Below are 11,183 nucleotides of genomic sequence, written 5' to 3'. Positions count from 1 at the left end.
TGATCAGGAAATTGTTCACTTATGTAATGAATATTCCTCCAAACAACATAGCAATTCATTTCCTCTTGACTGCGTTTTTCACTCAGGGCTGTCACTTGGCAGCTTTCCTGATATCAAAACAACCATCAAGACCCTATTCTTACACTCCAGGAGGTCTTGGACTTGTTGGCCTCTGCCTTCTGGTGTTCTCACTGGCTCCTTTGTACCACCACCATTCCCCACCACCCTCACCCCAAGAGTGCTGAGTTAGGGAATGACACTTGAGAACATACTGGTTTATAATTACACACAGATGAGTAAAATTAACCACATGAGTTGCCTCTGAAATTACCTAGGGGAAGATAGAACCACTTTTCTCAACTTGTCTGCCTATTTCTTGGTTTTTACTTTGTTTCCATTCCTAAAGCTGTTGAATTCATTTAGTTGAAGGGTGCATGTGTTACTCAGGGAAGTCCCTGCTCCCCCAAATTGTAGTATCCATTGTCTCTGAATTAATGTTCTACATCTTAAACTCATTGGTCTCATCTCATTCTGGATCCTTTTTAGGGCTAAACCAAGAAATTAATACAAATTCTGGTGTTGATGGCTAATTTTTGGCTAAATTAGTTTCTCTTTCCATAAAATACTAGAGGCCCAGTGCACAAAATTCATGCACGGTGTGGTCCTTAGGCCTGGCCAGTGATCGAAGTGTGAGCATCTGGCATGGAAGGGCAGGTCCCAGCTGACCTCTGGGCCCTGGGCAGCACCTGGGCCCCCGGGACCCCATGCGCCCCCTCTACCTGAATCACAGAGCCTGAATCCCCATGTGGAGATGTAGTGAGTGCAGCCAGATGCTGTGGAGCCAGGGTGCAGTGTGGGCCTCTGGGCCACCCAGCGGTGCCACACGGAAGCCAAGCAGGCAGTGCGCTCTCTCCTGGCCAGCCTTGCAGACCGGCTCCTGTGCAAACCCACGGGGAGCCTGACCAGCTCCTGCAGTCCTGGTGACTACAGCCTGGCTCATCTGGAAGAGGCTGCGTGAGTGCAGGGAGGGGTCCTGGTGTCCTGGGGGAGGGTAGCAAGGGGAGTGAGAGTGAGCTCCGCGGACACCCTGCATTCTCACCACATCTCCGTCTCCATCACCTCTGCCCCCAGGTAGCCGGCGAGAGGTCACAGCCCCCTGCCAGGGTGCCGCAGGAGGTTGGTCACTGCCACCTACCCCCAATTCCCCATCCCAGCCTGGGGCCCGGCCCTGATTGGGTGATCAGGGCCTGCGGGCCGCTAGTTGCCATCTGTGGGACGATTGGTCGGAGCCAGGCCCCCTGCTTGGCTCCCTCAGTGCCTGGGAGCCAGGAGGTAGCCCCGCCCTCACGCTGCTGCTGCTGCTGCTGCTGGTCACCATCTGTGGGGCGATTAGTGGGGCGATTGGGTCCCTGCTCACACCCGCCTTGGCCTGGTGCTGCACGTTCACCTGCTCCACTATCCCACCATGGTCCAGCTCTCATTGGTGCCCATCGGTGCCCACTGGGGCTGGAAGTACCTACACTGCTGCCCGCTGCCAGCACCATATCGCCAATGCATGCCATGTTCCACGCTGCCCCTTGGTGGTCAGCGCACGTCATAGCAGCCATTGAACTCCCAGTTGAACTCCAGTAGAGGGGACAATTTGCATATTAGGCTTTTATTATATAGGATGCTTGCTTTTTAACCAAGGCATTTAGTGTCTTTAACCCAAGGGATAAGGTCTTCACAATTTCATCAGATATCCTATGTGGGAGATGCTGATCCACCCTCTTGTATCCCATTGGCTAATTTCAGAAATAAATTCAAGTGAAAGACTTTAAGGAGCATCTTCTCTTTGTACTTTTGGTGTGACTGTTTTTTCTCCTAAGTAACCCAACTGAGTAACCCAACAGAACTTTGTCAAATATCACAGACTATGAAAGTGCTATTGGAGCCCTGACCAGTTTGGCTCAGTGGATAGAGCATCAGACTGTGGACTGAAAGGTCCTGGGTTTGATTCTGGTCGAGGGCATGTACCTTGGTTGCAGGCTTGATCCCCAGGAGGGGGTGTGCAGGAGGCAGCTGATAGATGTTTCTCTCTCATTGATGTTTCTAACTCTCTATCCCTCTCCCTTCCTCTCTGTAAAAAAATCAATTAAAATATTTTTTTTAAAAAAGAAAGTGCTATTGGAGAAAAGGAGTTACTACTGAAATGCATGCTTGTCTGCCACAACGCTTATACTCATTTGGCATCTAATTTCATATCCCATTATACATTTCTAATATCTGTTTGAAAGCATGTGAATTTTCTCAGTGTTTTCTTCACAAGGCTATGTTTGCAAATAGAAAGTTCTTCAAAGCCCTCGATTTGTGAAGTGGTAAGGGTGCCATGGGAATTCATGGATGACAGGAAAATAGGACCTGATGATTTGCCCTTGTATGGTGATTTTCTGCTTTGTGAAGTCCTAAGACTTGCTTTGTGGAGAAATTAGGCCCAGAGCAGGAAACTGTAGGCAAGAGTTAAGGAGGAATTCCTGAGCTGCAATTTCCAGGAAAGTGGCAGGTTGTGTGAGGTGGAGCGGGCGGCGGGGTGGCGGGGGGGGGGGGGGGGGGGAGGATCAGATTACAGCTTCTGTATTGCTGTGCTTGATAACAGCCTGTTAATATTTTATCAGTGATCACCACATAGCACGTAGCAGCGAGCCACCACGTCCGGGGAAAAGAGAGATAATTTGCTGGACTTCCTGTTTGAGTCTTTCCCCCAACCCCCATTAAGATAACAGAATTTCTCATCAAAGTTAGGAGCCACCTGGGATGGGAGACCAGGCTGGGTGAAGGCCAGGATTCAGCCAGCTGAGGAGGAGCACAGGCACTTCCCAGCCTGGGGCCTCTATGTCCCAGTGGGCAGCTGAAGGCATGAAAAAATCACCTGTCCATGGCCCTGGGCTGAGTGGGAAGAAACTGTTGACTCTGCAAGGCCTCATTTGCCTTCCTTTACAACTGTGCCCCTTTTCCCACACCTGTGTTTCTCCTCTGGTCCAGAGCCAAAAGGTCTCAGGTTACTTGGATGGTCACCATCTCTGCTGCCCTCAGCAATACCATAGAACTGCCCAAAAGAAGGAACTGAGGGAGAAGAGGCTGAGCCCCAGAGTCACTCTCTGCATTAGAGCTGTTTGGGGGTATTGTGAGGTAAACTCAAAGGTGTTCTGGGTTAGCTGAGTAGTGTCTCCCTGTTTCTTCCTTAGCACTGCATTCCACCCTATTTCTCTATTTCCCATGGGCCTTCAGCTAGAGAAGCAGTTTCTTTTCATCATTCTTCCCCTAGAAGCTCAAGTAGTGCCGGAGCCTCATTTCATATTAATTGGGACTTGAGGGGACTTACATAACTTTTTAAACTAGCCCCTGACATCCCAATTTATGGCACTTTCCCCTTCTCACAAGACAGACTATATTGTGCCTTAGACCACACTTCGATGTGCATGACTTATCTTTCCTTATTCACCTTTGTAGCCCTCAAAGCAGACATTGCCTGACACAGACTAAGAGTGCAGTTGGTGTGGGCTGGATGGCTAGAGAGTTGGTTGAATGGTTGTTTAACTGACTGGGTAAAGGTCTCACAGAAAGTTGGAACTTGCCTTCCCACAAAGAAGCCAGTTTTAGCTTCCACCTCCCCATTAATTATCACATAGCATTGGGTCACCAAGGCCCCAAGGAGGGGGGACATGAGTCACCATATTATCAGAGGAATGAGGGAGGGCAGAAACATCTCTCCTTGTGCAAGGATCAGAGCCATGAGTCTGAAACAAACACAACAGCCTTCACTATCCCTTCAGTCTATGGCTAATCTAAATTACTTTATGATGGAAGCCAATGGGGTTAGTTGAAAGCTATTCAACATGGACCCAGTCTCAAAGGGATTTCTAGGAAATAATTTAGATGGAGGCTTTTCTTGCTCAACCAGTTGCTCTTTGTTGGCTCTTCTCTGCTTTCCCTAGTTGAGGATGAATTTCTAACTCCTTCCATAGAATCTTCCCAAATTAAAAGGAGCAGGAAGAGCACTTGAGATCTTGTTCCCTGCACATGTCATCAGTTTAGCTCAAATAAATTCTTATTTAAAAAAAAAAGAAGAATCTCCCAGGTCAGCCTTATCCTAAGATGAAGGTAAGGTCTGTGCTCTGTTTTCCTCAAAGGCCCTTAGATTACAGTAGCAGACAAGGGCAGGAGGGCTGCAGAAATCTAAAGAGCAACAGGTGTTCTTATAATCGCAGACCATGTGGGAAGGATTTCCAAGCTTATGTTCAGACTGACACTATGACTTTAGGGAAATTACATCTCTGAGCCTCCATTTTGTTTCCTACAAAAGATCCATTTCATTGGGCATGTAATAAATTGGTGGATCTGAAAGTGTTTTGGTTGCCAGGTGGTGGGGCATTGAGCCCATACCAGACTGGTGCCCACTCAGCATAGCAGAGTCAGCAAGACAACCCATCTTCTAACCTTCAGTGGCCCCAGTTGAGAGCACTTGGGTTCCTGGTTCCAGACCAGAGATATTACCTCTTATTAAACTTCTGTTCATCAAGCCCTCTCTCTCCACCTTTATTCCTGCCTGCTGCCATTCCTTCTAACTGGGCTTGGATGCTGGAGTCCTAGCCTCTGAACCAAAGAAGGCTCACTTCAGTAGTGCAATGATAGTAGTGCCTGTTATAACAGGCTCCTGTGTACTGAGGCCCACTAGGTCCAGGGGCTGGGTAAGCTGAATCTTGTAGGGCCCCATTATGGTCAGTGTTGCCATAGTTAACATCTTCATGAATTAGGCTTTGTTCATTCCAAAAGAAGTTGAAACAGGGCCAAATTGTTGGCCTCCAAAAATCCTATACCTCCAGAGTTAGGGTAATTGGAACTGAGGTGTTGTGACTTATTCAAATATAAGCTTGGCATTTTCTCTGATGGGACAGTTAGCTGAGCCCAGGCTGGCCATCTGGCCAGCATGGCAGAAGGGGCAGTTCCAGGTGGTATACTCAGTGAATTTGTCCTGCTCTCCCAGATCCCCCTCACAGGAGACCAGGAGACCCTATGTGTTCCCAATGTTACCTTGTTGGCCATAAGTTATTTTCCTCAGGCAGTTTGGGGACCGCTGTCAGGCTCTTCCTGTTGGCTGTGAATATTATTGGATCAGCAGAGTCCTATTTTGGGAGTCAGGAGACTGGAGCACTAAAACCATCTGTGTAACCATAGGAAAATCTCTTTACTTATGTGGACCTTAGTTTCTCCATTTGGCAAATGGATATTATCAGATCTATTTCACTTTGCTCACAATGGTTATTCAGAGAATGAAAGGAATAAACACATAGCAAATTTAGTAAATATCTTAAATGAAACAATTATTGTGAAAAGGAGGAGCCCTGGGTAAGATGAAAAGATTAAAGTTTTCCTGGGGAGGAGGGGTTTTACTTTCATAATATCTTCAGAAAAGTCTAGAACTTTCTATCCACCCAGAGGGAATAAAAGCCAGTTTCCATCCTACCCTCCCCTTAGCCCAATTCTCTCCATCACACCTGCCCTGAATGGGCCACTTTGAAAGAATAAAACAGTTATTCAATCAACAAATGTTTATTGATCATCTACTATTTGCCAAGCACTCTTACAGATAATTTTTATCTGTAAGTCTAGAGGATACATAGATGTCTAAGATATGGCCCCTACCCTCCAAAAGTTTACAATGTACTTGTGAAATCAGATATACAAACATGAAAATATATGCATCAAAATTGTGAATGATAAGCATCAAAGAAATGAATTGTACATTGAGGGAGAGGAAGAAAGGGACAGAGTGGTCAGAAGAGGCTCAATGGAGGAGATGGTGCTGAGCAAGTTGTTCAAGCATGAGGAAAACTTGGCAAAAGGGATAGGGCTTTCCAGTCTGGAAGAACAGCTTAAACATAGGCAAGGAAGTGGAAAACATGCAAGGCATGCTAGATACAATGAATGGGCCCTTTCTGCTGGCACTGAGGTTTGGGGAGGTGTACTGGAGTTCTTCAGAAGTTGTGAGCAAAAATGCCTTTGGTTTATGACTCACACCTCCACCCCTACCCCAGGGGAAATGGAGCATTTTCAGGTCTTGGAGCTGGAACTGTCTGCTTGGGAACCATTCTGTACTTTCTCACCTCACCTGAAATCCCAGGCAGCAGCTTAGCTATCACTCAGATCAGGGCCATAACACCTTGGGCCTGATTATTCTACGCTGAAATCCTTGGATGCATTCTAGCAGCTCAGGAGTATCTGGTGAGGGAAGATGGGGGGAATATGAAGGACAACAGGAGGCCCACCTTGTACTGTGGTCTTTCGGTCTCTGTAGTGTGCTCTATGGTTAGACCCCTGGGGGTCTGATCTCAGCCGTTGAGCTAATTTTCTATTAGGTTTGAAGACTCTCTGGGAAGCTGACTTTCTCTGGCCCAATAGAAACATCTACTGAAGAAGCACATATGTCCACCTAGCTTCTTAGATATCAAAGTCCTTATTCTTTCTTGGGCACCAGTGTCAAGGAATGATATCTTTCATAGTCCCCCACAGCTCCCACACTCTTATCTCCCAGTCAAGGGCCATCTCTAGAAAAATTAATTTCCCATTCTTAAGGAAACCACTGTGTGGGGCCCTTAGCCTTATTATTTAGCAGGAGGCCAGGTCAGGTGCCTCAGAGGGAGGCAGAAACTTCAGTGAAAGTTGGGGCTGCAGCTTCTGAGGCAGTTCCTCAATGGAGTAAGGGTCTGCTGCTGCCTGGAGTGGAGCTTTACATCATATCTTCTTTCCTTGTTTTCCTCTAGCTGTGGGCTAGATCCCTAACACACAAGTGTGAGGGAATTCTGGAATTTCTCTGGGAAGTGGCTCTGGTCTTTTGGGTCCTCAGCTACCTTCCTTCCCTGTCATCCTGCATCCAGTTGTTCTCTGTTCCCTCTGTACAGTGTGATGGCTCTATTTCTGTTCGTGCACAAATGAGTCTGAACACTGTGGAGTCATAGAAAGACTGGAATGGACTCTCCAGGGCCCATTAGTGGCCACTCAGCTTATTTGGAGGGAAGCTTCAGGAGGAGAATTTGAACCATCTTCATAAAAGCCACCACTCTTTCTTTCCTCAACCCCCAGCAATGAGCTGAGAGTCAACCTCAGCCAGAGGGATGGTCTTTGATCACAGAAAGGGTAAGTCCTTGGGATGTGATCAGTGGGTTTATTAATGGATTGCCAGGTAAACCAAAAGGAAGATTGGAGCTATGAAGTCTTGCCTAGAGTAGGGGATGGATTTGGAGTTGAGGGTTGGGCAATTCAGGGTGTCGGGTTGGGAACTAAGGTGAAGGAAACAGAAAGACTGGCTTGGTAAGCATATTGACAGTTCAACCTCGACACTGTCACACCAGCATTCATTTTTGCATTCTCTTGATCCCATGGCCAAAGTCAGTCTATCCTCAGCACCACCTTCTGACATAATCCAGCAGCAATGTCCCTCAACTGTGGCCCCGAGGGAGCGGGGGCTGTCCACTGTTTTTTACAGACCCAGCCACCACCACCCCCAGCTCTAGCCCCTGGTTCTTCACACATACCCTGTCAGGCTGTAGGAGTTAAACTCATTCTTGACTTTGGGTGGTTGACCAGGTGTTGGAGAGCTCCTAGTGGCGAGGGGCTGGGCCTGGTAGGCATCATAGTAGTTAGGGCGATTTCCCTGGGGTGAGCAGGAAAAGGAGAGGATGACTCCAGCTACCAGGGAGAACAGGGAGGAAATAATGCCCAAGTAAAGGGCCTCTCCGATTTCAAATTTCATGCTGTCAGGCACCATTGGGGAGTAGAAGTCCCGCAAGATCCCATGAAGATTCCAAGCAACAGGGATGAAGCTCAGGAGGCCTCCAAGGATGAAGAAGACTCCACCCACTATCGCCACTCTGTCCTTGGCTCGGGAATCCTGGCAGAAGACTGTGCATCTCATGCCCACCACAGAGATAATGCAGGCCAATGAGGAAATTGCACTGGACGTCACCATCATGGCCTGAGCAGCCTGGATGTCGGGGGGCAGGCCTAGAAGGGTGCTGTAGATGTCACACTGGGTGATTCCTGTGCTGTGTGTGGCACACTCCATCCAGAGACCCTTGGAGAAGCCGACTGCCGTCACAATGCTAGCACCAACATAAGAACTTGTTCGCCAGCTGGGGAGCAGCATGGCCACCAGGGTGCCCAACAGTCCCAGAAGACCCAGGATATAGCCTATAAGTTGGATGCCAAGAGAGGCCATGGCAGACCTCTCAGTAGAAGTGTCTTCAGGGCTTGCTTTCTTGTGTTCTGGCTGCAGCTCTTGCTCCTTGGATCCCAGCCTCTATCTCCTAATTTCAGAGAGTCTCTGCTATGCTGACTTCTCTTCTTACAAGTGTCTGTGGGTGGCCGCAATCAGGCTCAAGAAGGCATCTAGAAGACCTAAAAAAAAATCCATAAACCAGATTAAATATTGACCAGAAGCTTATGAGAAACCAGAAAATACCGGGTGCCTTTTGAACTTTGTTATCTTTAGAAATAACGCATGAGAAAGGAAAAAAAAAAAAAAAAGAAAGTGGAGCCAAAATGTCATCACCTCCTGCGTAGGCACATGCTTTAGGTTGACAGCCAGACAGAATTAGGGGCCAGAGAGGTGGCCACTTTCAAGAAGGTGATGATGGCACTGGCAGTTGTGGTAGCTGTGTTAACTCCATGTTAGGCTGTTGGCTGGCGTGGTTCTGTCTCCAAGGCCTTCTGTTTAACACATTGCCCAGCAACAGTGACACAGGGCCCCTCAATTACAGACTGAGGCCAAACTCCAGGAGACTGGACCAGGAGTAACAGGTCCTAAGATATAGCCCTGGACTCCAAGTTATTAGAAACCTCTTGAATCTTCAAGGGCCTAGAAAGCAGCGGTTTAGCTCTGGGTCATCCTGCCCATGGTGAAAATTTACTCTAAGGCAGGTTGGGGCTGGCAACAAAGTCTTCTGTTTATACTCTGAGAGTTCAGGTTCTCCAGGACCTGCCCAAATCCCCCTCCACAGGCTAGCCCAGTGGTCAGCAAACTCATTAGTCAACAGAGCCAAATATCAACAGTACAATGATTGAAATTTCTTTTGAGAGCCAAATTTTTTTCTTAAACTTCTTCTAACGCCACTTCTTCAAAATAGACTCGCTCAGGCTGTGGTATTTTGTGGAAGAGCCACACTCAAGGGGCCAAAGAGCCGCATGTGGCTCGCGAGCCGCAGTTTGCCGACCACGGAGCTAGCCTAAGGCCTCCTGCATATATAATACACCCAGACATTTTCCATCTATTCTCCTAATATATGGCCACATCATCCCTAGACCTCTCAGATGATGTGGGAGGACTCTGGAGCAAAGATTGTTCCAGGGCCTGGATGGAACCCTAAAATTTAGAGCCTTCTCATGGTCTCTCTGTTAGGGTGAACAGAGGAAAGGGAAGCCAAATAGAGGGCTTTGTAGGGGGAAAACATCTAAGCCAATCCTTTGGAAACGCAGAGCTGTCCAGGATTTTGCAGTGTTGAAGGAGCCCCTAATCTTGCCAAGGTTCAAGACACTAAGGTTAAAAGGCACATCCTTCCTCCCATCTTCTATAAGATCCTCCAGTCCACTAACTTTCCAACCCAGAATAATCTGGCTATTCCATTTTAGCCTTCCTCAAAATTTCTCTTACATTACCCATCTCTTAAATGTGAGTTTTCCTCAGAAGTCCATCCTTTTTCTCAATTAACACTGTATCCCTGAGTACACTTATGCACTCTCATGACTTAATCTCACACCCATCCACTGGCATTCCTAGATATGTATTTCCAGCATAAACCTTCCTCCTGAGCTTCAAGACTGCCAAAACAATTACCTATTTAAAATGTCCACTTGAAAATCTCATAGACACCTCAAATTCAATGTGCTTAAGTAAGAAATATCATATTTTTCTGTGTATAAGATGCCCCCATGTATAAGACGCCCTCCACTTTCCCAACCCAAAATTAAGAAATCAATATTTTAAACATTTTGCTTAAGGTCTTCTTTTTTGGCATCTTAAGGAGTGTTCTTCCTGTTTTCTCCATTGTCTGGTCATACACTCAGTGGGAGGAGGTCCAAGTTGCCTTCCTGCAGCTCTGTTTCCATGTTCTTTTGCATAGCTGATTACATTCAGTTTGAATTTTGCAGAGAAAGACAATTGTTTATCAGTATTTATCTTTTTATTTTTTGACATCTTTATGGGCTCAAAATGCTCAGGTCCCTGTTGCATCTGCACATTCTCCACCTCCACCTACAATTACGGCATCAGCTCACATTAGTAACAATAAGGATTATGATTGGAGGAAACCTGTTTGACAAGAAATGGGCAGCTATGCACCCACGTGGCTCCCTTCTCCACTGACTTCCATGTATAAGATGCCCCTCGATTTTCAGTCTAACGATTTTTTTAAAAAGTAGAGTCTTATACATAGAAAAATATGGTAGTCACTTCTCCCGTCGCACCCCTCCTCAAGTAGGTCTTCCCTTTGTTCCCAAATGGACACTGAATGATATCTCTATCGATCCCCTTGAGCTGGACCAAAATCCTGGGAGTGATTCTTGATACCTGTCTTACACTTATCCCTCACTCTCTATGGTTACTGTCTCACCAATTCTACCTCATGGCTATACCTCAAATCCATAGTACCAGTCTCTCTATCCCCACTGCTACTTTCCTAGTTCAGAGCTGCTTCATCCTCTTTCCTCTGGACTATAGTAATGACTTCCTAACTGGTCTTACTTCCAATCTTGCCTCTTCCAATTCATTCTCCACGCTGTTGCTAAAGTGAGCTTTCAACACATTAATCTGATCAAGACACTACTCTACATAAAACGTTCCAGTGGCTCCCATCAGCTAAAGAATGAAGTCCAAACTTGTTTGTATTCTATGACCTCTCAAGCTTCATCTCTTGTCATTTCCCTCCTTATGCTCTATGCTTTAACTAAACTAAAATATTTTCAGTTCCTTAATCAGATCATGTTATCTTTTGCTTACAAACCTGAGCACCGCTGTTCCTTCTATGCAGAATGCCTGGCATTCTTCTCCCTCTGTTTAGCGCCTTCTCACGCTTTAGTACTCAGCTCAGATATCTCTTACTTTAGCCAAGATCAAGTGCCCCTACTCTATATTCTTACAATATCTTGTGTTT

The 11,183-nt window shown here is 46.7% G+C and overlaps 1 protein-coding gene across 1 annotated transcript; it reads right to left on the bottom strand.

Annotated features, from left to right (window-relative positions):
• Positions 1 to 7,561: 7,561 nt before the first annotated feature.
• On the bottom strand, positions 7,562 to 8,317 carry CLDN2 (claudin 2). The gene has a single exon (XM_008156323.3). It carries the CDS (start codon positions 8,252 to 8,254, stop codon positions 7,562 to 7,564), a length of 693 nt encoding a protein of 230 aa, XP_008154545.1. The 5' UTR covers positions 8,255 to 8,317.
• Between the last annotated feature and the right edge of the window lie 2,866 nt (positions 8,318 to 11,183).

This window comes from Eptesicus fuscus, chromosome 1 (genome assembly GCF_027574615.1).
Source record: "Eptesicus fuscus isolate TK198812 chromosome 1, DD_ASM_mEF_20220401, whole genome shotgun sequence".
Taxonomy (NCBI): domain Eukaryota; kingdom Metazoa; phylum Chordata; class Mammalia; order Chiroptera; family Vespertilionidae; genus Eptesicus; species Eptesicus fuscus.
Note: the sequence above shows the minus strand (reverse complement) of the source record. Positions and strands in the feature narration are given on the sequence as shown.

Bases quoted from the DNA above. Each gene is read 5' to 3' on its own strand.
- CLDN2 (XM_008156323.3), bottom strand. From the start codon at position 8,254: ATGGCCTCTCTTGGCATCCAACTTATAGGCTATATCCTGGGTCTTCTG.